The sequence below is a fragment of the Colletotrichum fioriniae genome, assembly GCF_027942845.1.
Source record: "Colletotrichum fioriniae strain IMI 355084 chromosome Unknown scaffold_21, whole genome shotgun sequence".
NCBI classification, from domain to species: Eukaryota; Fungi; Ascomycota; class Sordariomycetes; order Glomerellales; family Glomerellaceae; genus Colletotrichum; species Colletotrichum fioriniae.
This window is the reverse complement of record NW_027076857.1, coordinates 277,998-305,562: the sequence shown is the minus strand read 5'-3', so window position 1 is coordinate 305,562 and position 27,565 is coordinate 277,998. Positions and strand designations below refer to the sequence as shown.

Sequence of the window (27,565 nt, the reverse complement as noted above, 5' to 3'; positions counted from 1 at the left end):
GAACTATGTCGACAACACATCCTAATTTCCCAAAAAAAAGTTGTACCCAAAAGATGATTAAAGAAAAGAGCCCTTCATAAATCCATAAATATGATCGCTAATCAACTCAGAGCATGCTTGCGCTTTAAACGACGGGGCCGGCCTTGACGACCTCCTCAGTCGCTTCGCTGGCGTACTTCTTGAAGTTCTCGTTGAAGAGGGTGCCAAGCTTCTTGACCTCGGTGTTGAAGCTGTCGTTGCCGGCAGTCCAGGCGGCCTTGGGGTTGAGGAGCTCGTCGGGGACACCGGGGCAGGTCTTGGGAACCTGGAGGTTGAAGACGTCGTAGGTCTCGTACTCGACCTTGGCGAGCTCTCCAGAGTGGATGGCGTCGAGGATGGCGCGGGTGTACTTGAGGGGGCAGCGCTTGCCTCCCTGGGCGGCACCAGCACCGACCCAACCGGTGTTAAGGAGCCAGGCGTTGGCGTTGTGGTGCTCGATCTTATCCGCAAGCATCTTGGCGTAGCGCATGGGGTGCAGGGCAAGGAAGGGCTGGGCGAAGCAGGAGGAGAAAGTGGCCTGGGGCTCAGTAACACCGTCCTCGGTTCCAGCCATCTTGGAGGTGTAACCAGAGATGAAGTGGAACATGGTCTGGGCGCGGTCAAGCTTGGAGATGGGAGGCAGGACACCGCGGGCATCGCAAGTGAGGAGGATGATGTTGGTGGGGTGAGATTCTGACATGCAGGGGATCTTGGCGTTGCTGATGTACTCGATGGGGTAGGCGCAGCGGGTGTTTTCTGTCAGGGTGCAGTCATCGTAGTCGACGGCACGGGTCTCGGGGTCAAAGACAACGTTCTCGAGGACGGAGCCGAAGCGGATGGCGCCGAAAATATCGGGCTCCTTCTCGGCGGACAGGCCGATGGTCTTGGCGTAGCAGCCGCCCTCAATGTTGAAGACGCCGCGGTCACTCCAGCAGTGCTCGTCGTCACCGATCAGGGCGCGCTGAGGGTCGGCAGAGAGAGTGGTCTTGCCGGTGCCGGACAGACCGAAGAAGAGGGTGACATCGCCGTTCTTGCCCTCGTTGGCAGAGGAGTGCAGGGTGAGGACGTTGTGCTTGATCGGCATCTCGTAGAAGAGGACGGTGAAGACACCCTTCTTCATCTCACCGGCGTACTCGGTACCAAGAATGACCATCTCCTTCTCGGCGAAGTTGATAGCGACTGAGGTGCCAGAGGTCATACCCTCGGTGTATCTGTTGGCGGGGAAAGAGCCGGCATTGTAAATGGTGTAGTCGGGGTGGAAGTGCTCGAGCTCCTCACGAGGAGGGCGAATGAGCATGTTTCTCATGAACAGAGCATGGTAGGCGCGAGCGCAGATGACACGAACGCGGATACGGTACTTCTCATCCCATCCGGCGTAACCGTCAACAACGTAGATGCGGTTTCTAGTGTTAAGGTAGTCGATGGCACGCTCGCGGTTGATCTTCCAGACCTAGAAATCTCACATGTCAGCGAAAGCTCAAAAAGAGGTTGGCCCGGGCGCTTGGTGTGGGTCCAGCGCCGGGAGAAGCAGGAACATGGAAGCCGTCGGTACGCGGGGTGGGTGTGGAAGGAGAGAATGGGTGACAGGGAGTGGAGTCGCGAGGAAAGGGTTTAGCGCGGCCTTGCACTGGAAAGTGCGGGGCCGGCAACCAACTGCCCTCTTTTCTCATGCGCTGCATCCAAGGCCCAAAAGGGAACGAGGAGGGGTTGCACCCATGGATGACGACACTCCCAGTCGCAAAACTGCACCCGAGGAACCTGGCGGGGAACATCGGGGGAAAACATTGGATGAAGGTCCATCTCGATGAAGTTCCCTCCGGCATGAACCGATGCGATGAACGTGCATCAATTCCTCGGGTTTGTGCAGAAAGGACCAGCGGCAGTGGACTTCCGATAGCAGTGCCGAGCTGAAACATGACGCATTCGTGGACAGCAAGGAGTCTTCGGCAGTGCCTGAGTTCGTTTCGCTGCTGACTCAGGGTAGGACTGAAGCCTGCAGCAGAAAGGGCCCAGACACTTTCCTCCGTAACTTTTTTTTTTGCTGCTGTCTCTGAAAGGTCGCGTGACAGACGGCTCTGTTTGGGCGCAAGCGCAGTTGCCATGGCTGGGTGTCTTGGGGAAATGCGAATATCCAACCGATGACGAGCCACACAAACAAAGGACCAAGGGGAAGCGTGCCCACAGCACCATGACTCGATCTGGGGTGCGGTTTCTCTTACCTCGGGTGACATGGGCTTATTAACGGGGCCCCACCTGGTGAACATCGTGTTAGCAAATAGTTACGCATTCAATGGTCAGCGCCGGCCATTCTATAGCTATGCGCATCGACTATTCAGGCTTTGAGAGGCGAGGAAAGCTTACCAGATGTCGTTCTTGGAGCTGTCCTCCTCAACAATTCGCTTGTCCAGAGGCGAACGACCAGTCTTCTTTCCAGAGTAGGCAGTCAAGGCACCACTTGATGTGATGGCGGAACCGGTCTCGTAGACGAGGGCATCTTCGTAGAGGGCGGGGACGGAAGGGTTGGGGATAATGGCGACACGGTCGTAGTCAATGTGCGCGGTCTCGTGGAGCTCCTCCTCAAGCTCGGTGTGCTCCTGGTGGGGACTGCAGGTAATGAATTAGCCAGCTGTTTCTTGTGTTGTCCGTCCAGGTTACTGGACTTATTAAATCAAGAAACAGCAAGAAACTTACGCGACACCACCAGGGTGGAGAGGAGTCTTGTTAACGTTGCTAGCGATCACTGAGGGCGCCATGTTAGCTACAACTTGTCGATTGGTGAAATTTGGGTGATGGTGATATTTTGGGGTGAGGTGAGAGGTTGTATAGAGATGAGACCAAGAATGAGTTGCATTATTGTGGGAAATCTCGGGGAGGGGAATGGGTGTATAAGAGGTCATATGACGATATAACGGAGATGGGATGTAGTGTGGACGTACTCTTGCGTAAGTCTGCCTGGGTTCCTTCTGCGAGAATCTGAGACTTTGGGCCTTTAACTTTGGGATCAGTGTAGGGAGAAGCAGTTCTCTGGACGGGATCCTTCATGGTTATAAAGAATTGAGTCGTTGGAAGGTAGGTCTTTGAGATCGGGTGAAGATGGTTTGGGTCAAGGCTTGGAGGCTTGTGGTTCTCGTCCGCTTTCAGGGATCGCGAAAGGAATCGTATCCACACTTCTGGAATAAATTGCCGGGGTGGACGGAGTGAGATGGGAGTGTGAGACTGGCGAGTACAAGTGTAGACAAAGCTGCTTTGGGTGGCTTGGATCTGAAGCTGGACCGAGGATAGAAGGGCCAGAATGGGGTCTTGGACTTATAAGAACGGGCGCGGCGTGTGGAGTCGCGGGGGCGAAGAGGCCGATGTAACTGGACGAATTGCCGTTGCTGCGAGCTTCACGATATTATCTCGGGTTCGGCGGAGGGGCGTAGATCCCTGTGCGGGTTCGGGATAGAGGAGGAATAGGGATAGAATCGGAGAGAGTTGGGGAAGACTTCTCGGGAGACGTCTTGTCTCGAGCCCTTTGTCACTTTGTATCTTTGCATGGTGCTTCCTAGGTTGGGAATGGAGGCGTGTAGTACAATGCACTAGTACGACTAGGTACGGGAGAAAATGTGTGGAGGAAAGAGGGGAGAGGGGTGTCAGGGGTGTGTGAGCAGGGTGTGTGGGCAGTGCGAAGAAAGGAAAAAGACAAAATGAAGAAAAAGAGACATGCAGTAGCAGCAGGTTGAAGAGTGCGAGGGCATATCGGATTGCCTCATCGTCCCAAGATAACGAGGGCCCGAACTTGCCCGCCGTGTTTCCCTTCGGGCCATGTTATCGCGGGGCTAAGGGGGGGTGGAAGTGGTTACAGCAGGGCAAAGTGAAGGAGCCAAATTTCACCATGTTCTCTTCAACAGCGTCTATCATGATGCACAATCCTGCAATACACAAATCCCACCTTGATCTTGGGTTTGAATCTGGAGCCTTGCAAGTACCTTCTTCTGCCTTAACCAAGGCAAAGAGTACACCCCTCCAACCTCCCCCCCTGTTGGCGCATCCCCACAATCTGCGGGCTTCCTCCGTCTGTCTCCGTTGCGTCGGCCTAGTCCTCCCGAATCCTGGCTAACTTACCTCATCTTTGAAGCCGTCCACCTTCCCAGTACGTAAGTTGGGTATGCCAATTCACCATAGAGAGATGCAACGGGGTTGTCTCTTGCATTTCTGGCCGTCTTTTGCAGGAACTCCATCTACATTTGACGGTTCGTGATTGGCTGCCGGTTCTTCTGTAATGTGGTTTGGCAAAAGGTACATGGAGGTACAAATGTCAACAGACGAAAGAGTTCGGGCGGCCTCCGGGACAGACACGCTTGTCGCTCGCTACCTAACCCTCAATGTTGATTTCCCAGGAAACGGCAGCCCGAAGAATAACTCCATCGGTGATCAGGCTAGCTACATCATCGAACAGGAAATAGGATACTACCCCGATATGATTGGGCACAACGCAGATATCATAACGTGGAGGGGATCCCGTTACATGTCGGCGCCAAAAAAGAAGGCCGGACCATGAAGATCAATTATCCCACCCGCCGCTCACCCGGATAATTATTCAAATCTTGCTGGAGGGCCCGGGGCAAACCTCCCCTTGCCGCACCTTAGGTCATCAACCCGGACAAAGCCGCGTGCACGCCGAAACTATGTCTGCGAATTGCGCAAGGAAGCCCCAAAACTTCGGCTTCTGACTCGGCATCGAGTCAGCCTCGAATAAACGCTTCTACCTGCTCGCGTAGAAAGCGACCTCGAATTAATGTGCCAATAGAGCAGAAACGGGGTTTCCTGAATTAAAAATGCATACGAATCAAGTCACCCGTTCCGTGCCGTACCTGGACCCGTCCGTCCAGATCGGTACGTACACCGACGTTTCCGTCTCAGACCTGGAGACTGAGCAGTTGCACATGCTGTACGGCGTATAGACTCACACCTGCGTTCGATTACCGCGGTGCCTTGCCGCATCTACGCACTACTGTCTAAGTTGTGCACCCCCGCTCTCCCTCTTCGTTTGTACCCTCCACTGTCCAGCCCAGCCCAGCCCAGCCCGCCTTCACCCCTGTCTCCCGCTCAGCCCAGCGAGCCCAGCAACAGGGGGAAAGAAAGCACACGCAGCCAAGACTTCAAGACAGGTCGGTTTAACATGGGATTGGGAACAAGTACTGCGTAGGCCAGTTCTGTTTTCTTTTTGGTCTGATCTTTTTTAGCTGCCTGCTGCGGCGGCCCCTATCAGCATGTTACCCTGCGGGTTGAGATTCTGGGAAATTTCAATGGAACTTGGCGAGTTGCGGCTCCGAATCTTTCCACAAATCTGAGAAGGAGTTACCTTACACAACGTTCAAGCGCTTACACGGAAAGTCTGTACGAATACATCTAGTAGTTGACGCTTCTTCATTCCTCACTCCCAGTTACATGTTTCGTCCCCGCTTTGAGGCAGTCCTGACTCCCGAGTCTTTGAACCCTCCACGGCACTTCCGTCGTCACTTCTTCGCTTGCCACTTCTGATACTCACCGTCAGTTTTCAAACTGCGTTCTGTCAAGTTTCCATCTGTTGCTCATCGGCACCAAGCTGCCGTCAGCTGTCTCTTTTCTATGCAAAGAAAGCTGAAACAACGTTCACGATAATAATTAGGAACCCGAACGCTTCTCAAGTTCCGATATCAAGAAGTTGGGGCCAATGTGTGCGCGTGCGCGCGCGTGTGTCTTGTTAAGCCCAACCCCGCCAACGCATCGCGGCAATGCAATGCGAGCAACGGAACACCTACCGGTAAAGTACCATGGCTCCATCTGGAGACTGGCACCCCCCCTCCCTGGTCTTCCGTAGTCTCTCCATCGGGCTTTCACGGGAACGAGTTGTGTGTACAGTATAATGTGGCTATGTGCAAGGAAGAAATTTTAGAAACATAGCTCTGAATCAACCATGTATTCGTGTGCACAAACCCTCCTGATACCCCTTGGTATTGAGCGGGATGAGCCCCGAAATCTGACCAAAAGATGACGTTCAAGTTTGTTGCTACCTTACATCGAGAGCCGCCTGGCCCCGCTTCGGAACCCCCCCTCTAAATTGCCCCTCCACATAGCCGAGCATAGAACTCCAGTCTCCAGGTCCCACCTTCGCTGTCTATCCGTTCAGATACAGGTACCTGTGTACCTACGCTAGCGCAGGCTACCCCGCGCCCCACGCGCAATAACCAATGAGAGTTGTCCTGGAAGCACAAAGGCTGACCTTCAGCTTCGCATCCCGACTTCTCCCGACTCCTGCTTCGGAATTCCCAGCTTTTTGCTCTCTTTTCACCAGTTTTTTTGTTTTGTTTTTGGATTGTATCATATTGACCCGAATTTCGAACTAAATAGATGCGATAGATAGGGGAACAGACATAGATGTGCGCCCGTCATACTCTGTCGTTTATCTCTGGTTCCTCAAGCGTCTAGGGCTATAACACAACTCGATGCAGGGGTGTGGTCAAGCAAAGACTCTCCCACTGGGGCTGAATATTGATCCCATGGCCGTTCCGTCATATTTTGTGTACGCAGTACATTCCTCCTGTGCCTGCAACAAATGAATAGTACCTAACCTAAGCCTACTTAGGGAGGGGTGTGTTTTCTGACGAGAATAGTCAATACTTTACTTGTCCACTCGCCTTGACGGTTGTTACTATTACGTACCTAGCTTCATTCCCCAGAACCATGTGACGGACAGAAAAAAGGGAGTCACCGACTCACCTTGCCCAGGCCAAGCCTTTCCAGCCCGTAAAAAATCGCAAGCATGGGGTAAGTGGTCACTCGGAACTTGCACGTTTTCAACAAATTCTCTGGGGTAATTGAGGAGGAGAAGGAGGAGGAGGAGGAGGCGGAGGAACAACACCAAGAAAAGAAGAAATGAGATTGCAGCATCTCCAGACTCCAGACTTTTTTTTCCCCCGTGGATTGGCCTGGCCACTTTGGAAGAGGCTCCCTCCCTCCCTCTGACCTCTAAGCTGTCAACCTCTTGCCACACCAACCCCACGATGCTGGCTCCAGCCATCCAACGTGAACTCGACGGCTCGGGAAAAACACATTACACACCGTGACAACGCTGCCCATCGCAGTCAGTTGGAACTGGCAAGTCTCCGTTAGGCCGGGATCCCCCTCGGCTCCGCTACTGCCCCACAGTAGATTGCCGTCCGTCATATCTCGGCTCCACAACGCCAACTTGTTCTTCTTTTTCTGCCCAAACACAGTGAACACCCATGTTGATTGTCAAGTTTCCAAAGTCGTGGAGAGGGCTTCTGGGCCCAAAAGATCCTCCCCTCCAAGCACGAGAATAACTCGGAGCTGCCGATGACCGCGGGGGCAGGGTGGGCCATATCTTATCACTGCCCCTCCTCCCCGGGAATGCCCTTATCATCGGAATCTATCGGAAGTGCAAAGAGTTCCATGCAGTCACCTCGGATTTAGTCAATCCTGATTCAAGCGCCCATAATCGCCCCTTCCGTACACATCACACACATACACAGGGTCAAAACGTGAAGCCATCGTCATGCGCTTGTTTGACAAGGTTTGAGATTGATTTTGAGTTTTAGAACCGTTCTTTCCGTCCCTACCCTTCCTAAATCCTCTTTGTTCCGAGAATGCCACGTATGGGGTCTATCATGCCGCGCCTTTCGCGACCCGGTTCTTGTAAACGGCATTGGCCGCCCCCTTTGACGTCGCCTTATTCTCTTTTCCAGGATTCGCGCTGCTTTCTATGCACATTGGTCATGGCCCATAACAGGTTCGTCATGTTCCTGCGAATGTTCCTTACGCCTGCCAAATCCAAGGAGCGCTCAGCTCTCTTCCTCCGCCTGAAGTCAGCCGTGGGTTTCGTGTCATCTGGTATTAACTTAAGATGTCTCATCCGTAATCAGCTTCGTAATCTTGCCAATGGCAATGGTTTGTCCCTATTTCCCCATGAGTTAGTCGTCAGGTAAAAGAAAGTCTGGAAAATCGAGGCGCAACAAACCTGATCTCTGAGGGTGAAGCGACCCATTTGCGGGTAGTCCTCGAACTTCTCAATGCACACGGATCCGGCACCGCCAATGACTTGCAGACGAGCAATGATGCTGTCGCCCTTCTTCGCGTGCGAAGGTGGCAGCTTGCTCTTGCGGCCGGTGCCCTTCTGGAGCTTGTGCAGCAGCGCGGCAAAGGTTACCTCTTCAATGGCTGCGTGAACGTGCAGCACACAGTTGAAGCCTGCCGACAAGATGCTCTTGAGCTCCAGAATGCGGATCTGGGCCTCAAATGTCTGGACGTTGTGCACCAAGCGCTTGGGCGAGCACAGGACGAATCCAGGCATGATATCTTCCTCTTCAATGCCCCTGAGGCGGATGCGGACCTGGTCACCGCACTGCGCAACCTGCACTTCCTCCTCAGTCTCGCCGTACACAGCAGATACATCGATGTTCTGCTTGTTGGGCATCATGACGAGCGACATGCCCTTCTTGATGACACCGGCCTCGATCTTACCCTCGATCATGGTTCCGAGATCGCGGTACTTGCCGGCAACGGCCATCATGAAGGGGGCGTTGACCTTGCGCTCGAGAGCCTTCATACCGTCGAGGTACTCGAGCAATGAAGGGCCCTCATACCAGTCGGCGATACCCTTGGCGATTCTCTCCTTGATGTTGATCGATTGCTGGGCAGCAACGGGAATGAAGAAGACGTCCGTCTTCAGGTTGTAGCCGGTACCCTTCAAGAACTGGGACAGCTTGGTCGTGCACTCGGTATAACGCTCGTGAGACCACTCGACAGTGGCATCGTCCATCTTGTTGATGGCAACAATCAACTTGTTGACACCCTGGGTCTTGGCAAGCATAGCGTGCTCACGGGTCTGGCCACCACGCTCGAAACCGGTCTCGTACTCTCCCTTACGGGCTGAGATAACCAAGATACCAACGTCGGCCTGCGAGGCACCACCAATCATGTTGGGGACGTACGTCTTGTGACCGGGGGCGTCGAGAATGCTGTATCGTCGTACGTCCGTCTCGAAGTAACCTCTACCGACCTCAATGGTCTTGCCCTGTGATCGCTCCTCCTTGTTCAAGTCCATGACCCACGAAAGGTACCAGGACGGGTTACCGATATCCCGGGCCTCCTTCTTGTACTTTTCCATTGTCCGCTCGTCGACCATGCCGGTGTTGTAGAGGATAGAGCCACCCAAGGTAGACTTTCCAGCATCGACGTGACCGATGAAGATGATGTTGACGTGCTCCTTTCCGTAAATCTCCTTGAGGGTTGCCTCGTCGACATCTGCAGTCTGCTCCTTCTGGACGGCATCGACATCTCTCGTGACTCCCTTCTTCTCAGGTCCAGAGGGGCTGGAACGGCCCGAGGAAGGAGCAGGGGAAGTCTTGCCAGACTTAGTGGTTGAAGCTCCCGTCTTCTCAATCGCCTTGGAAGCGGTTGCCTTGGCTCCGGCCTCGACTGCGGCCGCGGATGAGGTCTCCTTGGGAGCCTCCTCTTTCTTCTTTTCCTCCTTGGGGGGGACGGTGCCACCGATGGAGAGGACCTTGGCCTTGGGCTTGGGGGCGTCGCCGCCGATGCTCAAAACCTTGGCGCCTCCCTCACTCTTCACTGAGGGCTGAGGTGCGGCTGCGGCTGCTGGAGCAGGAGTGCTGGAGCCAGAGGATGGGGCGTCAGTCGGACGCTTAGCGATGGTAGGTGCCGCAGCCTGGGGCTGCTGTTGCTGCTGCTGGCCGTATTGGGGGTAGCCTTGACCTGGAAGGTGATTATGTTAGGCAACTCTCATGGAAGAGAAGATGACTTGTCGGTGCCTCAAACATACCGTAGGCTTGCTGCTGCTGGTAGCCCTGCTGGGGGTAACCGCCATAGTTGCCCTGACCATATTGATTGTATCCTTGCTGGCCGCCGTACTGGGGGAAGCCACCTGCACCACCAGCAGCGCCGGGACCACCGTAGCCTTGGCCATAGTATTGCTGGTACTGTTGGGGGTAGCCGCCGTATTGCTGGCCAGGCTGGAAAGCCTGGGCTCCTGGGGTGAAAGAGGAGGCTCCAGGGGTGAAGGAAGAGCCGCCTGGACGGAAGGCACCGGCTTGAGGGTTCTGCTGGTTGAGGTTGAGCTGCTGCTGGGCCTGGCGCGACAGGTTGTCGTCCTGGGCCGATGGGTCGTCTTCCCACGAGTTGAGGTTCGACATTGCGATGGGCTGCAGCGGGGCGGCAGATGAATGGGATTGTCGAGAGGTGAGGTGAGGTGTCGTGTCGTTTGCACACAATCGGGGAGCGTAATCGGGGGAGGGGGGAAGAATGCGGTCAGAGGTGAGCTAGAAGTGGGATGGGTCGTTAACGAGATGCGCCCCGAGAAAGATTTAAAGAGGGGCTGGAGGGTTTATTTTTCCTGCACCTCAGATGTGAACGGCAACCTCTGTGGCGCCAGCAGACCAGTAACAGGAGTGACACAACGGGGAGGCAAAAAGATGAGCAACAATGTAATCTATGGGCCAGAAAATGTGACATGAAGTTGGGCTGGAATGACTCACTTTGTGGATTTATGACTGCCGCCTGACTGAATTTCCAAAGAAAATAGTCCTGTTCTGCCTCTAGTAGAATCTCAGGTCAGATTTCTAGAAGCTTTTCCCGGCCTTGTCAATTTTTTCAATGATATAACGCAGCGGCTCTGTGTCTGCTAGCGTAGAGACCTGACGAACGTTTTGAAGTGCGGGCCCCACCACTTGGCGGGGTTGCTGCCTCGACTTTTGGCTGGACACCGCACTGTCCTCATCTGGCAGCAACTCAGAGGTACGTAGCCAATGAGGGGTAATCTGCGCCGCTAAATCAGTTCTTGCCCCTCGCCTGGGCACGTGAGAAGCGCGGGGATGGTAATGGTCTTCGCACTGTGTTATGGATCCCTTCTACCCAATGCAGCCCAGTTGGCAAGGTACAGCGGTCAGTGGGTATAGCTACCTTAACGTCCCGTCCTTACAGGGCTTCCATGGACTGACTGCTAAGGCTTTGAGATGCGATCCCGTCTTTTTTGAGATTCACCTATGGCAACCTGCCTCAGGTCTCCTGGTCGATTCATTCATCACCATCTGCAGGGGTTCCTTTCTTTGTTCTCACTTTCGCATTGCAGTCTACACATCAACCCATCTTGCTGGCTAGAGACTCAACTCCAGATCTGCCCTTCTCCATACCAGCATGGGAACTGAACAGTCATGGACGCCTTACTTGCGAAGCTGGGAGCCCAGGCAATGAACATGGCCATTAGGTCAGGCATTGCCTTGACCTCAACCTATGCCTTTTCCCAGTGCTCTCGCCTTATGAAGACTGTCGACGATCGAACTGTTCGTTCCGATATCAAGAAACTCCAGAAGAGACTGGACAGCAAAATCAAGGCAAGAATCCAGCTTCCGAGACCAGGTCTGCACATGCTGACCCCGCTGACAGATCGTCTCTCCTGCAATAGATCTCATAGAGTTCAAGTACATCATCAATGATTCCCTCGACGAGAAATCAAGACCTGTTTGCTGACAATCTCTCAGATCAGGCAGAGGAAACGCCTTCTTGGAGTCAGCCCTTCCTCTGGCCAAGAGTCTTCGTCGAGATATTGTAGCCCTAGGTCGTCGGGTAGAACAAGCAGCTCAAGCTGGTGAAGCATCACGAGGGTCTTCACGACAAAGTTTCGACTCTGAGAGGCAATTCGAAGAACTGAAAGCAATCATCAAGGACATGAAAGATCTCTTGGCCCAGCTGGATAATGATATCCCCCTTTTGCATATGGCCATATCAGCATCAGGAGAGAGTCTCAATTCTGCCATGTCTCCTCACATATCCCCTTCGCGGTTCTCACAAGCAGGAACCTTCCTCACCTATGGCGATAGTCAATTCGCCGTCGATCCTACTCGCCCGGTACAGATCGGACCAATCTTCACACTGTCGATCTACATGCTGTTCCTCGGTCACTCCTCAAAGCCTGCTGAGGGAAGCAAGCATGCTGGAAACCCGCAAACACCTCAAAAAGGCTCCTTCGGCGATGGCGCGCAACCTTACGGTGTTGGAGAGGGGGACCGCAAGCCGTTGTGGCAAGAAGTTATGCACAAAGCCAGGGTACGACTCTGTCGAACACCTATGGACCATGTCTTCGACTCCGAAGAAGGCTTTCGACCGAAAACGCCCAAAGATCAAGATTTTGACGAATCAAGGTTTTATGGTTCAAATCCTTTCGGCATTGGCCCGCGCAACGAGTATGCCTACCATTTGGAAATTATTGAGGACCTAGACGATGGGCGAGCTCATGACGACTTGGACGCTGACGATGCTTCATATGACGACATCGTGCGGGCGGGTATTCGTGAGTCTATACCGATCTATCAAATATCAAGGATCTTCTACGCCGATACTGGCCGGATTCTCAATATTGGCAGTGACGATGGCGAAAACAATCCTGTCTTGCTGCTGAAACGGGACGTCCTCGCCAAGCCACCTCTCAAGACTCAAGAGGAAATGATGTCTTTTCAGGACGAACCGGACTCACCGACAGCTTTTAAGGCTGGTAGCGAGTCAGAAGACATAGATGAGCAGGATGATATCGATAGACAGCTTCGGGAAGAGAGTGCAGCGTTGGACACGACTCAAGAACCGCCCAGGCCTCCTGTTAATCAGCCTCGCAGAAACTTCCCGAGCCACTTGGATCCGGAATGGATTGCTCTAGAGGTTTTCGAAGAGGATGAGTCGGACAGCAGCGATACCGAAGATGAAGATGATGGTGACCAGCTACCTAGCTTACCAAGGTTGGCAACGCCTACTTCGGCAAGAGGATCTCCCAGACCAGCCCTGCGAAACTCTCGCAGTTCGCTGGACTCGAGACTCATGGCACAGATCCAGAATCTATCTGTGCAGTCATCCCCATTTAGTAGAAGCGTGAGATCACCTGCACCGACGCAGGCCTTCTCGCAAGAATTAGCAAAGCATTCGCTGAGCAGTTCGGATTCGTTCGCGGCGAGGTCACCATTCTATGCTGTCGTCACTTCTTTGTCTCTCATGGAGATGCTGATTCGACTCACCAGTTTGCAAGAATTCCAACAGGCACCGCATCTCACGATGCACGACCATATCCTGAACTTCTTCTTGGAGGAATCATCGACGACAGGGCTTACTGGAGAAGAGCGTTTGAGGGCTCGAACGGAGACGAAAAAGCGTGTTGGTTTTGATCCATACACTGATACCCCATCTAGACAATAGAAATGCCTCTGAACTAGACGAAAGAAAATCAATTGCTTGTTGGCCTTGTAAGGTGTAGCCTGTAATGGCACACTGTGGTATATACTTGCCTCGGTGAGACTCGGTGAAGGAAAGTGGCTGGGAGTGCGGGCTAGAACTCTGCACTGTCTATCAGGTAGTGTGTCAGTGCACTGTCGCACAAGCAGTTGTCCCACGCTCAAGGTACATTGTGGCGTTGCGTTCGTTGCCTGCCCGTTGCTGGGGAGAGTTATGTCATTGCTAAGTAGGTGGTACCAACGGCTGTCACATCCCGTTCACAATTCGGCACTATCCCCAACAATCGCATCTATTTACACATTTTGAGCTTCCTGAACGCGATCAGCCATTCCACTACAAAAAGGGCGACTATCACCGAGTCTACTAAGAGTCCTGGCGCTACATCGATCCCCCTCATGAAATTTTTTTGAAGTTGGTACAACCCACATTCGCTTGTTTTTCTCCCCCCTTCTTTTCTGTTTTTCTCTCTGAATTTACCCCTCCAAGAGTCCAACATCCAACTGACACCTTTACGTCGAAACTACAGAAAACCAGGCGCGAATTTCTCCTTTCAGCCTCGAAACACGATTTCCTCTGAGAGATCCCCCGACCTCCCTCCATCTTATTGCGGACAAAAACTGCATCCCGAGAACAATCACGAAGACAGGCCGCAGCTGCGCTACACAGTCATGGTCAACCAAAGGAATCCGGCCAGAGGCCCTTTGCGCCCGGTCAATCCCAACGATGATTCACAATCATCAACCAGCCACGAGCTTCCAAAGACGGGCAACCCGAGCAAGGAATCCCGTGGTGCCGCACACTTGCTTTCACGAGCCGAAAGTCGGGACTCAGCTTCCTTCGACCCCGAAGATCTTGCCGCCCAAGTCGGTTCCATGCGCTTGTCAACAACACCAAAGTCAAAAGCGCCCGCAGCGATCCCGAATTCGTCTGCGAGGCGCAACCCTCCAGCCTATCGCCAAACGAGTCCTGATCTGGTCGAAATATCCCGCAACGACTTCAAGCCGCCTCCTCGACCAGTTTCGAAGGAGAGCGAATCAAGCTCGCAACACGAGCAGTCCATACTGCACTCCGATGCGTTGGAGTCATTCTTCTCGGATGTCAAACGTCACGATCCATTTCATTCTTCGTCTTCACAGCCTGTTTTTGGTCATCCTACCAAGATTCTGTCCTCTCTTAAGCAGAAGGCAACAGGCATCTTCAACGAGAGGAGATCACGCCCAGAACATCACCGACCTCAGCAGATGTCTGTTCCATCAGTCCCTCTCTACCAAGACAGGAAACCTGAGCCACCCACATTGTATAGCTCCATAGGCCCCGACGCCAACCCCTCGACCTTTAGACCCACCACAATCTTTGGAGAAAATGAGTTCTGGACAGACCCTGCGAAGGCATCGTCCGATCTGAAGGCTTTATTGGAAGGCGGAATGGAATCAGAGGACGAGGGTGAAGAAAAGGAGAAAGGCGAAGCCGTGAATGATGGTACTGTGGAGGGTCTCAAAGTGAAGCTCCTGCCTCACCAGATTGAAGGCGTGGAGTGGATGCGAGGTCGCGAACTCGGCCCGGTGAAGAAGGGCAAGGTACCCAAGGGTGGCATTCTGGCGGACGACATGGGTCTCGGCAAGACTCTTCAGACCATTTCCCTGATACTCAGCAACCAAAAACCCAATAAGGACGAAGCGGGCTGGAAGAAGCACTTCAGCGGTATCGAGAAGACAACACTTGTGGTCGCGCCTCTTGCATTGATCAGGCAGTGGGAGGCGGAGATCAAAGAGAAGGTGACCAAGTCGCACGGGCTCAAGGTTTGTGTTCATCATGGACCTCAACGTACGAAGAATTTTAAGGACCTCGCATTGTACGACGTCGTAGTCACAACCTACCAAGTCTTGGTTTCCGAATGGGGTCACTCCTCCGAAGATGAGAAGGGTGTCAAAGCAGGCGCTTTCGGCCTCCATTGGTGGCGAGTTGTGCTTGACGAGGCACATACAATCAAGAACCGCAACGCCAAGTCGACAAAAGCCTGTTACGCCCTGCGTTCGGAGTATCGATGGTGCCTGTCAGGAACCCCAATGCAGAACAACTTGGAGGAGCTGCAGTCCCTCATCAAGTTCCTCCGTATCAAGCCATACGATAATCTCAAGGAATGGAAAGAGCAGATCGAGAAGCCTCTCAAGAATGGCCAGGGCCATGTGGCAATTGGCCGGCTTCACAGTCTTCTGCGATGCTTCATGAAGCGGCGCACGAAGGAGATTCTCAAGGAAGATGGTGCCCTCAACCCTGGCGGCAAGCCAACCAAGGAAGGCGAGAAGTCCACCACTGGCTTCAAAGTCACGGAGCGCAAGGTCGTCACAGTTGCCACAAAGTTTTCCCCAGCAGAGCGTCGCTTCTATACCAGACTGGAAGCTCGAGCCGACAAGAGCATCGAGCAAATGCTTCAGGGAAAGATCAACTATGCTAATGCCTTGGTTCTGCTCCTGCGGCTCAGACAGGCTTGCAACCATCCAAAGCTGCTTGAAGGCAAGCTCGAAAAGGACAGGGAAGCGTTATCTGATGCCGCCCCAAAGACCGCGCGCGGAGACATCGACTCTCTTGCTGAAATGTTTGGCGGAATGGGCATAGTCTCAAGGCAATGTGACGTCTGCGGTCGTGAGTTGCCGCGGGACGTAGCCAATAGCGGTAAAGACACCTGCCAGGAGTGTCGCGAAGACCTGGCGTATTTCAATGAGCACGAGACGCCGAAGTCAAAGAAACAAAAGAAGCAGAAGAGCAGTGTCAAGAAGGTGGTGCGGAAATCCTTGGGAGGGGATGCAGAAGAAGAAACACCGTATAAACCCAAGGCCAGGAGGCCCAGAAACAGAAACGTCGTCGTCGACAGTGATGATGAGGAGGCAGACGGCAGCTGGCTCGTACCCGGGGATCAGCAGGGCCAGTTGCGGATGGGCAAGGCCGGCGGCGAAGAGGATGAGAATGCCGAAGGAGGTGGCGAGTGGATTAGTGCGAATGATTCCAAGCACGATTCCGAAGATGAAGATGACGACAGCCAGCTCGACAGCTTTGTCGTAAAGGATGATGAGGATAAGAACGATCAGGGTGTTGACCAGAGTGACGTTTCCGACGACAGCCTCCTTTCAATAGGAGCGATAGCGTCGCAAGTCAAGGAGGAGAAGCTCAGATCTTCGCAGTCGCGCGTTTCGGACTCCGACACTGATTCGGAAGAAGATACGGGTGTAGACGAGTCGGAGCTGCATTCCGACAAGGACACCGACTACGATCCTGCGGGCAAGGCGTCCAAGGTTCTGGCCTCAGCCAAGATTCGCGAAATGATGCAGATCCTACACAAGGAGGCCCGCAAGCACAAGTTCATTGTCTTTTCGCAATTTACGTCCATGATGGACCTCGTCGAGCCTTTCTTCCGCAAGGATGGGCTCAAGTTCACTCGGTACGACGGCAGCATGAAGAACGACGAGCGTGAGGCTAGTCTGGACCGTCTTCGCAATGACAAGAACACGCGCATTCTTCTCTGCAGTCTCAAGTGCGGTAGCTTGGGTCTCAACTTGACTGCGGCGACTCGTGTCATTATTTTAGAGCCTTTCTGGAATCCTGTAAGTCTTTCCCAGCGTTTTCTATCAAGACAGATGTTTTCCCAGCGTGCTAATCATCCATCTTTTTCTAGTTTGTCGAGGAACAAGCCATCGACCGAGTGCACCGCCTTACGCAGACGGTCGATGTCATCGTCTACAAGCTCACCGTGGAGAACACGGTGGAGGAGCGCATTCTCGCGCTGCAGGACAAGAAACGACTCCTCGCCGAGACGGCCATTGAGGGTGGCATGAAGAAGGACGCCTTCAAGCTTGGATTCAAGGAGATTATGGACCTGTTCCGGCGCGATGCTTCTCAGGCGCCTGCCGGCCTTGGCGACGCTTATCCCGACCCGTCGTCCTCCCAAGTTACCTCGGCGAGAACAAGCAGGCAAGGGTCTCCCGAGTCCAGCTTGGTTGCGGGGAAGAAGAAGGCCAAGAAGCCTGAGCACGAGATGTTTGGTCGGCGGTGGTGAAACCCCCTTTTTATCCTTTCTTCCTGATCTTATCCTGATGGGCAATGTTAAGGAGTAGAAAGCGAGTCATTTTTTGTTATAATGAGGTGGGAGGCAGTGTGCGTTTTAGGGAGTTGTACGACATTTGTAAATGGCGGCTTCATCCATAGAGCCCAGGACCATTGGCGTTACAGGATTCTTCTTCTTCTTCTCACGATACGATGATAGAAACAGAACTGAAGATGGACATACGCTTGAACAAGAACTGCTTCAACTGACTACCTTCTCTTGCTTCAACTTACTGGGCCACACGCGACTGGAATAATAGCGAATGAATAATGGGAGCAAGGAACACACCAATGACGAGACAAGGTAGTGTACAGATTCGACTATTATTCACCCTTCTTTCCGCCTTTCCCTGCTTCCTACTTTCACTACGGTAGTTTTCCCTCCTCGCAACCGACAAACTACCCCGCCATGCCGGGTATGATGCCCTCTGTACGGCCTTTGCAAGTCTCAAAAAAATTGACCGTTGTCATCCTGAATTCAACCAATGCGATTGACTGATTGCTACACAACTTTGCATGGCCGAGGGGCGGCTGTCAATGCCCAAGATACCTCCCAGACACATTCGAAAGATAAAAAAAGTCATTAAAAATATCGAATGTACTCCGTCCAATAGGATGGCCTCCAACCAAACTGGCCACCTCATCTACCTGATGTCAAGACCGCCACTCCCCAGTTCTCGTGTCTAGTAAACGCCACTCTGTCGATAGTAGTCCGCAGCGGGCGGTGCGCTCGGCCCATCGGCACCACCGCCGGGCGGAACATACGCCCTGTACTGCGGCTGTGATGGTCCTTGGCTCGGAAGGCTATTTCTAGCATCGTAGGCCGCGCCGCCAGGCTGCAGGGCGGCGGTGTCATCACTTCAGAACGGCCGGCACCTGGGATAGGCGGAGCCGCTCCAGTCGGCACAGGCGGCGGTGCCTGAGTAGGGGCACTGACGTAGTTGTCTTGCCCCTGAGCTCCTGGTGGCTGATAGCTCTGGTACTGTGGCTGCTGGTGTTGTTGCGGCGGCTGTTGAGGTGGTTGTGAGGGTTGCCCGGCTGGTGGTGCTGATGGTTGGAAGGATGAAGGTGCTGGAACAGTCGAGTTACCTACAACGGGGCTACCGTTGTTGTAATCGTCTTGGGAATACACGGAGGATGTATATGTTGCAGCAGAGCTCGGGTTATGGGTAGCAATGGGTGAGTCGTAGACAGAGGTTGCCAGCTCCTGGGGGCCGTAAGTGCTCTGTGGCCTTCCTTGATTGGGAGGCACAGAATATGCGGAATACGTGTTGGCCGGTGGTGGTGACGAGGTGTTAATCGGCGGCACCTGTGCCTTGCCCGTGGAAGGAATACGTTGGTCACGCGGGGGGTACTGTTGCGGTTGGTTGTGAGGCGGTGCTGAAGGGACCTCTGCACCGGCTACGTAGAAAGGAGCAGGCGTTGCCTGTGCCGGACGCTGGAAGTTCGGCGAGGGCGTAGACTGAGGGTATTGGGGTTGTTCTATGTACAAACTAGTTAAACTTGGTGCGCTTGGAAGAAGGCAATCAAGGTAGTTCACCTTGGGGTGCTGGAGTATAGTATCTCTGCTCCTGCTGCTGCTGTTGGTGAGGAGGGCCCTGGGGAGGGCCTTGAGGAGGACCCTGCGGAGGATACCCCGCCCCCGGTCCGCCTGGGTACCCGCCGGGACCAGGTCTCATGGCATACTGGTGGTAACTAGGCTGAGGAGGATGCGACATGGATGATTCCAAAAGAGACTCGTAGTCGCGGCGAGCCTTGATGAACTTCTCATTCAGCTGTGTAAAGTCATCTGCATGTCTTGGTCAGTATAAGCAGCAGAGGCAAGTGAGTGGAGCATCTCTGACCCTTCTTCTGGGAGTACTTCTCAATGAGCTTGATCAGCTTCGGCCTGATGGCTAGCGTTTGGTGGTAGAGCTTCTGTTTACCTACTTGTCAGTACCGGGTCGGGCTGAGGTGGCACTCGTAGGACCTACCGATATCTCCTCGTTATCCTCTTCTCTCGGCGCCGTGTTGGACGTGCTCAATAGTGTGAGCAGCTTCTCGACGTTCTTGATCTCTGCAAACACCTCGGCCTCCATCTGCGCCTCACGTGCCAGCTCATCGGGGGTGGGATCTGTGAGCTTCTCAACATAGTTAAGGGGAAAAATTCCCGTCTTCCCCTTGAGAGAGCCCCGCCACCAATCCTTGTAAACCGACTCGAGGACTGCAATAACATCGCCCTTCTTGAACTCGAGCTCACCCGGCTCGGAAGGAACGAAATCATATAGTGCTCGCACCCTTGACACGGTGGCAGCTGTCGTGCCAGCAGGCACTGGTGTAGAGTGAGCTTGGGGCTGTGCAGCAGCGTGTGTCGAGGATCCAGCGGCGGCGGCGGAAGAGGATGGACCGGCGCTGGACTCGGCAGGCGCCTTCTTCTTCTCCTCTTCTTGCAGCGACAACTTCAAAGCCATCTGAAGCTCGTCATCCTCCTTCTGACGATCCAGGTCGGTCAGACCAGTCTTCTGGGGCGCCGAAGGGGCCTGCAAAGTCGGGTTGTTCTGCTTGAGACGGAAGTACGCGTCGTACATGATGCCGAGATCGGGGTCCTTGCTAAACATATCGGACCACTCCTTCATGCGCTCGAGAATCTTGGCCTTGACCTGAGTGTGGGTATTGCGGTCGTTTGCGAGTTTCAACATGGCGTCAGTGAAGGCTCGGCTTGAGAGCTCGCGGTGCATGTTCTTGCCACAGTTCTGGCTGAGGGCATTCGCAAGCTGTTGCGCAGGAAGAAGAGCAAGGTCAGCGACAGGTTCAGTATACCAGGATGGGCGCGGTAACGGCGGGCCGGAGAGGAGAGGGTGCAACTCACTTCGAGGGTATAGAGCTGGACATTGGCATTGCGATGGGCGAGACGCTTGATCATTGCCTGTACAACCTCTTTGGGACCATTTGCATCGCTGCCTACGCGGTCGCAGACCTCGATGATAGCTCCCCAGTCTTCGGACGTGAGGTTCTCGTCGGTGGCCTTGGCTAGATGACGCAAAAGGGACAGGTTAGCGAGGTTGGCCAGCGATGGCGTTTGATACGCAAGGCTGCACACATACCGACGCCCTCGTCAAAGGGACCAGCTGCGGCAGCTCGAAACATGTTGGGTTAAAAGCTGTGAGCCGCTGCGGTTGCTGTGTAGTAATGGGTGAAATCAAGAAGCTGTCTTGCTTGTTTCGAGTGGTTTGGAGATATTGTGGGTGCGCTTGTGGCAAGAAGATGCCTGGAGCGGGCAAAGCGGTTAACTACGTCAGGCGAGGTGCAAGTTGTCGTCGGGCTCCGCGTATGCAATGCGATGGGTTGCAATGTCGAGTGCGGGATCAGGAGTGCACGACAGAGTGAAAGGCGTGCGCTCGAAGGTTGGCCGAATCGTGTAGGTTGGAGGTTAGAGGTTCTTGGAGCCTGGGTTGGCGGAGTTGAAGGTCGTGGGTGTGTGTTTGGGGAGAGGGACGTCTCGATGAGGTGGGTATGTCGCGCGGGTGTGTAGGTGTGTGCTGAGGCGAAGCGTGAACCCGAGGGAAAGGAAGGTGATGGATAAGGTCGCCAAGGTTGAGGTAATCAGTGACGGGTACGTGAGTACGTAAGTGCTGAGGCACACTCAGAATCTTGCAGTTGTCGTCTTCAACCTCTGGGTGGAAACCAAAGTAAGCAACTAATACCTAATGCAAGGTCAGTCGGCAGCATGTATCCGTCGCTAAGGTAAAGTACGGGACCTGAAGGCAATACTCCGTAGAAGGCAAGGTACCTATTCAGGCAAGCAAGGTGAGGTCGGGTATTGCCTTGAGGCTTGGGGAACAAGGTCACAGGGAAACCTGGCACGCCTCCAGCTGGCATTTGGCACCTGGGCTCTGGGAGGTGGCCATGCCGCCATGGGCTGTCACAGGGTCCGGACCACTAGTCCCGTTCACCACGAGCCCAAGTGTGAGCTTCTCTTTTCTTCAGCTTTCTTGATGTGCGGGGGATGTACCCGTTGCATACATTTACAGCTGGAGAGTGACATACCTCACCTCAGTGTAAGGTAAGGTGCTGCGGTGCCACCAACAAAGTGCGCCTTGGAGAGCCCGAAAGAGACCCCCTTCGTCATCACGACCTACCTAGGTAAGGTAGCTTTGCAAGTTACTCCATGGGTACCTCAGGAAAATCCAACAGGGGGGCTGAGCTCGTTTCGCCCATGAATTACGCGGACTTGCTCCTCTGTCACCCGCGGTCTGGCAGCAAACACTAAAGACACCTCACTCAAACAGTCCCCATCTACTACCTACTGGCAACTGCTGCACCGCCACGATGTGGAGGAGAGACGGCCAAAAGCATGCGTAACCAACCGCGTGGGCCTTTGGATCTTTTGTTGCCTTGCACGGGTTCCTCTTCTTTCGCTGCCCAATGGCGACGATGGTGTCTTCGATTCAAATTAATTCTAACGGATCCTGATCCGTCTGCGAGCCCTGACCTGCCTTCTTGAGGTCGAAACGACCATCGTCCTCGCTTTGCTCCACTACGCTTCACGGTTTGTTGCGTCTATTTTACCTTAGCCTCTTTTTTAGTCTATAATGAAGCATCTTCAAACCCGCTGCCTAAAATAGCTACAAATCTCTTCTTCTTAATCTACCTTACCTCAAATACCCATGCATCATATTAGTCTTCATTCACAGTCGCTGCCCTTCACTTCTCGACAATAGCCACATAGCCCCCGAGATAGTCCACACTGTAAGGTACTTTGGTGACCACATCTCTTCGTCACAAGAGGCATAAAGGTGGTAGCAAAGAGCAAAAGAGAAGGAAAAACAGGATGATGAGATATTAAACCAAATCCCCAGCATACAACACAACGTCAGTCTTGCGTGCGCCACACCATCACAGCCTGCAGGGAACCCAACACGGAAACAACTTGCCAACCAACGGGACTAGCAACGACGTCAAGCCACATTCAAACGTCTGGCACCCCTGGATCTGCACTATCCTTCTTCAGGTTCTAAGCTTAAGCTCGTGCAATGGCGGATACCTAGTACTTGGGACTCAGGAGTAATGCGTATATGCATGCCAGTCTTTGTGCATTCTCTATCGTGTCTGTACTCTGTCCTTGGTTCCCCAAGGTGCTCCCTGCCGTCTCTGCCGGCACTGGGAATTGTCTTGGCCATTCCGATTCCATCCAACGCCATGAACCCATCTCTCCAACCCGTTGATATATATCTGAAAACGGGAGAAGAGAAGTAAAAATCAAAGACCGTTTCGATGATGCCTTTCTGCTGGACCTGTCCGCAGGTCTTCCTAAGCCTTGTAGGCGTATGAAAAAGAGAAAGAGAGAGAGAGAAAGAGAGGAAAAAAGCGCTCGTGTCATTCAGCCCAAGTATAACCCAGTGAAAGAGATGGGCCTGATGCGCTTCCTGGCTACCTTCGGCAATGTTGCTTGTGAAGCCGTTCCTCGTCGTCACTGAGAGCACCTTGCTCACCATCCCCTTCGACTGATACCGCGAGGTTCAAAATCGGCTCGACTGCCAGATCCAGAACCAATGTTTCCGCCACCTCGGCCCTCCTCCAGACTTCTCCGCGACTGCGCATCCATTTCTGACATATCGAAAAGGAGCGGCTCTTCGTCCATCAAGTCATTCTCGCCGCGCCCGTACCGTCCAATGGACCCCGTAAAGCTTCCCCTGGACGACTGAGGAGGCGTCTGGCCTCGTCCTCCAGTGGATGCCATGCCAGCGTACCGACGCCTGCCAAATGGCGAACTGGATGGCGCGACTGCCATCAGTCCACCTGGAGGTTTAGATCCTTCTGATGAGCCCTGCCTCATCATCTCCGCCGAACCTGATGATGGGATATCTGCTGTCGGCTGCAGCGAGCCCGCTGCTCGACGAGACGCTGACTCGGCTTCTGTCTGTCTTCCCAACAGCATGCTGAGCGTGGGCGGCTCGCGATCCTCCGCCCCCAAGCTGATGCTGCGATTGGCGGCGAAAGCCAAGTCACCGTCTTCATCGTCGGCCATGGCCCTGTTCTGCTGTGCCACCGAGCTTGACCGTCTAGGGTGGGTGCCGATTCTGGGAGAGATGGGTATGTCAATGGCAGTGGTCCCATCCTGGGTGATGGTATCCTCTCTAGGCATCTGTGTATTCTCTGCACTAGGATTGGTGCGGTCGCTTCGCGGCTGGCTTATGTTGTAGTTGATGATCGAGTTCTCGCTCAATCGTGAGGGGACAGCAGGCGTATGAGGGGTGTGAGGAGAGAGAGGCTTGCCGGGCGAGGACGAAACGGATACTGACGCTGGCGCAGCCATGCTTGGCACATTGGACAGCTGTCGACTGGATGAGCTTGAGGAGCGCTGCATTTGCATTGACGAGGTCATCGAGTCCGTCAGCGCCTGGTTCGACTCCTTCATGAGGTGGAACCTTGAAAGCTGTGCGACTGTTCGGTTCGTCGCGCCCTCGCCCTTCTTGCCAGACTCAAAGCTCTTGAGCGTCTTTTTGCTATCTAGCGCTTTCAAGAATTCTGAGATCTGATCGTCGTCTGTTTGAAGCGATCCGGAGCTGCCGCCTGCACTCGCTTCTGCCAGGAGACCTGATCCTGGCTGGGCCACTGACGAGGATAGGCTTTGTCGACCGCTGCTGCCTTGCTCATCATCGCCGGCTTTGCTAGCGCCACCAAATGATAAGCGTCCTTTGCGATGAGTAAAACTGCTGCTGTACCGACTTGTCGAAGATGGCCGAGGCGAGCCTACTACGGTTGTTTCTGCCGGTGGAGGGCCACCTCGGAGGGTGGCAGGCATTCCTGCTGTCAGTGACGTCCGATTGCGAGGTTGTGTAAGAGCATTGAGTGCCGCCGCGCGTGAGATGGGAGATGCCGGAGATTCGGAATCGAGAGTTCGAGGGACGGGGGATCCAGACAATGACCCAGCCTTGAATGGCTGGAATGAGACGGACGGACGTCGGCCGCTGCTACTGAAGCCCTTCATTGAAGACCTTGTTGCGAGGCCAGTGACGGGTAATGAGTTTGGTGGGTTCAGCTCATTGCTTGTGGGAGCAGACCCAGGCGGAGAGCTTGTATCAGACCCAGGGGGCTTCACAGCCTTGAGAGCTGATATAGGACTGGTGCCCAAAGCTCCCTCCCCGTGAAAGGTTGAGAGACTGCCATACGTCTGGTGCATATCTGCAAGAGTCCTACTCCTTCGGTGAGACGGAAGAGAACCCACCTCGGGGTCGTTTCGTCGGGTGCTTGATGTCCGCTGAGGCAGTGATGGCTTGAAGAAGTTCTCATCAACGCCCATGAATCGCGAGCTTAACAATGCCTCCGAATCGTCCACTCTGAAGTTACACTCATTTCTGTAAGTGACTGATGCATAGAAGCGACCAACCGGTACCTCCAAGTCGCCAAAAACGTAGTCAGTTACGACATCCGGGCGACCGTCGTACAACGGATGCCTAAGCCGGTCGATGCCGCCGGTGTCTAGTTCGCCGGTTCGGACACGACAACGGGGTTCCAATGAAGGATGAACGCCTTTTGTTGCAGATGCTTGAGAGAATTTCCAAGCAGGAAGAATCCTAGTTGCAACGAAGAGAGACCGAAAGAAGACGATGCTCTTTTTGTAGATGGTTGGCAGTATAGGGCCAAAGTCATCCGGGTCGGATGTGGGAAATGTCTTTAGTTCGATGCGCCATCTTTCGAGTATCACCTCCGTATTCCTCTTTGTGGGCAGAGAGCGGCCGTCATCGCTCGAATCGGATGAATTGAGAGCTTCCATCACGTCCCATCTTTTACCATTTTCGTCCACAATAACCAGGCTCTGACTAGGGGTTAAACGTGATGTATCGAGATAGGTTTCGATGATGAGGGGCATAGGCTTGTTCTCGAAGCTACCACAGTTGCGCCAAATACGAAGCTCCTCTTTGAAGTCGTCGAATTCTTCCGTCTCGATTTGAAACTAAGGAGGCACAGGCGTCAGTACCCTGCTCTGCAAGCGATACCAGAGGTTGCAAACGAGCCAGCACTCACCCATTTGTTTAGCTTCTTGTTCCCGGAGCCACGAGCCGTATATATGGGCTTCAGGTTCAAACGCGATTGCAACACCAGTGATGCAGCTTTGGTGTGGAAGTTCTGCACTCAAGTTAGTGGCAGATCTTGGCTGCGGCACCTTTTGACCTCTGTCCCGTAGTACACACCTGAATTATCTGATCCAACTTCTTGACTGCATCTGCCGAAACGGAACCTGGAGGGGTCTCGATGGTGGGTGACGCTGCGGCAGAATCGCGACCAGACGCCCCCGAGCTAGCTCTTTCGCGTGTACCAAGCATTCCTTCTCTCGGATTGTTCGTTCTTGTGGGATTCGTCTGGGGCGCAGAAGCGGGGGAAGAGACCCGTGGGGCGGGTCGAGCTTGCTGATGCATCTTGTCTGGCGGATTGCGGCCCCAAGGGCAAGTCTAGAACAAGATTGATCAGAAGCAGCCGCCGGGGTAGGCTAAGCTTCGGGAAGACAGTGACGAGTTGTGTGTTGCGAATTCGTAGAGGAAGTTCTAGGCGGCGCGGGAGAGGGTATTCGCGATATCGAAGTTGGGGTGGTACCGAACCTGCTCATCCATCCTTCATGACAACTGCAAAAGGGAGTGGAACGCCTCGATAGCCTCAGTCTTCGAGCGCACAGCGAGGAGAAAATCGGCCGGTCGGAGGAGGAGAACTCTTAGAGCGGGCGGAGAGAAAGTAGTTGTGGCTAGCCTTTTGGAAAGCCGCGCAATGTCGCAGGCAACGACAGGCAAGGCGACAAAGTCAACGTGGAGACGGGCGGCGAATGGTGAGAAGCGATATCGCACAAGCAGGCCAAGGGCGTTATGGAGCCGGGCTAGATGACTGCAGAACCGTAGAACGAGGGCGAGGGCGAAATGTACAAGCTAAGCGCTGCCTTGGACCATGGCTCTCGGTTGCGTGCGGTACAGAGTAGGAAAGTCGAAACGAGAAGCTGTGGTGACGGAGGGGAAGCTTTCGCCAAGTAGGGAAAGCGACTTCCTGAGTACGTCCTCCAACAACGACGCAAACGAGCCGCTCCAAAATGCGCGGCTTGTGTGGTTTTCCGAATCCCAAGAAAAGGGAGGAAATCAGAGAAGAATAGACGGCGATGTGCGGAGTTGCGGTCCTGTGGTGGTCGAGTCGGAGGTTATCGGCGCTGGTGTCATCCGCTCAATGGTTGTTGAGCCTCGTGATCGTCGACAAGTACCCTTCCGTCATCGAGTCACCTGGGTGGGCCAGCAGAATGGACTGTAATTCAGGCGAGCAAGTAAGGCGGTGTATACTTGTCGATGCGTTCGTACCTAGTGAAGAGGCAGGGGAGGCTGAGGACGGCACAGAAGAAGAAACAGGCACAGCAGAAAGATCAGACGGGGGGATATGCTGACTCGAAGAGAGCGAGGGAAAGTGTAGAAGAGCGATGATGGGGATATGGTTGTGGTGAGTACTTTGGAGAGAAGGGACGGAGATTTAGTGTCAGAATGGGCGATAAGGCGCAAGGACCAGAGGCGATGATGCAAAGAGGACAAGAAGAAGTAGATAAGGTACGTTAAGGTAAGCTAGGCAAAGACAAAGGGATTGTTGTCTGAGCAGTTGCTGGGTAATCAGGAAAGAGAGACATAAAGTGAGGGAGGGCGAGAGGTAATAGAGCAGGTTTAGAGGCAAGGTACGGGAGGCAGAGGATGATGGAAGAGAGATGGGAAGGGAGAGACACTGAGCAGCCGATGACATGGAGCTGTCTGAGTGTGTGGATAAGCACACAAGCAACGAAGTACCTACCTTACTGGATACTCCGTACAGAGAGAAGCAGCTTGGTAGTGACTTGGAGAGACTCATTCCTCAGTGATAGGGACATGGACTCACAGAGACAGGTAGGTAGAGAGAGAGAGGAGTGACAGGGTACCTAGGGTAGAGGTAGGGGGCAGGAGAGGAGCTGGCACCGGCTGGTCTGGGTCCTGCAGCGGCAGCGCATCCGCCCCGGCATGCTGCTAACAGCCTGGACAGTGGAAGTATCCGTGGGCCGGGCAGCTTCAGAGCCATTGGATGCGCATGGGAAGGAGTAACAGGCCAACAGCAGCCAGTAGCCGCAGCATGGGGGTTAGGCCAGTCGCCTGTAGGGTACGTAGTGTAAGATACGTAGTACGAAGTACCTTAGGAGGGCTTGGGCATG

General features: G+C 53.9%; 5 protein-coding genes across 5 annotated transcripts; 1 reads left to right on the top strand and 4 right to left on the bottom strand.

Moving 5' to 3' along the window:
- Positions 1-124: 124 nt before the first annotated feature.
- PCK1 (Protein kinase C-like 1) lies at positions 125-3,060 on the bottom strand (the record flags this gene model as incomplete). Its single annotated transcript, XM_053198453.2, has 5 exons — positions 125-1,468; positions 2,238-2,271; positions 2,380-2,622; positions 2,710-2,758; positions 2,955-3,060. 5 exons carry the CDS (start codon positions 3,058-3,060, stop codon positions 125-127), a joined length of 1,776 nt encoding a protein of 591 aa, XP_053044107.2.
- Positions 3,061-7,898: 4,838 nt separating this feature from the next.
- Positions 7,899-10,208, bottom strand: SUP35 (translation termination factor GTPase eRF3; the record flags this gene model as incomplete). Its single annotated transcript, XM_053198452.2, has 3 exons — positions 7,899-7,955; positions 8,018-9,771; positions 9,839-10,208. The coding sequence occupies 3 exons, from the start codon at positions 10,206-10,208 to the stop codon at positions 7,899-7,901; spliced, it is 2,181 nt and encodes a 726-aa protein (XP_053044106.2).
- A 1,017-nt stretch (positions 10,209-11,225) lies between these two features.
- N0V96_012123 (uncharacterized protein) lies at positions 11,226-17,338 on the top strand (the record flags this gene model as incomplete). The annotated part of the gene is made up of 4 exons (XM_053198450.2): positions 11,226-11,460; positions 11,558-13,209; positions 13,917-16,886; positions 16,958-17,338. 4 exons carry the CDS (start codon positions 11,226-11,228, stop codon positions 17,336-17,338), a joined length of 5,238 nt encoding a protein of 1,745 aa, XP_053044104.2.
- A 730-nt stretch (positions 17,339-18,068) lies between these two features.
- On the bottom strand, positions 18,069-20,511 carry HSE1 (ESCRT-0 subunit protein hse1; the record flags this gene model as incomplete). The annotated part of the gene is made up of 7 exons (XM_065759510.1): positions 18,069-18,221; positions 18,245-18,867; positions 18,926-19,174; positions 19,230-19,302; positions 19,359-20,138; positions 20,234-20,394; positions 20,469-20,511. 7 exons carry the CDS (start codon positions 20,509-20,511, stop codon positions 18,069-18,071), a joined length of 2,082 nt encoding a protein of 693 aa, XP_065611893.1.
- A 2,341-nt stretch (positions 20,512-22,852) lies between these two features.
- On the bottom strand, positions 22,853-25,691 carry ATG13 (autophagy protein 13; the record flags this gene model as incomplete). The annotated part of the gene is made up of 3 exons (XM_065759509.1): positions 22,853-25,321; positions 25,393-25,494; positions 25,560-25,691. 3 exons carry the CDS (start codon positions 25,689-25,691, stop codon positions 22,853-22,855), a joined length of 2,703 nt encoding a protein of 900 aa, XP_065611892.1.
- Between the last annotated feature and the right edge of the window lie 1,874 nt (positions 25,692-27,565).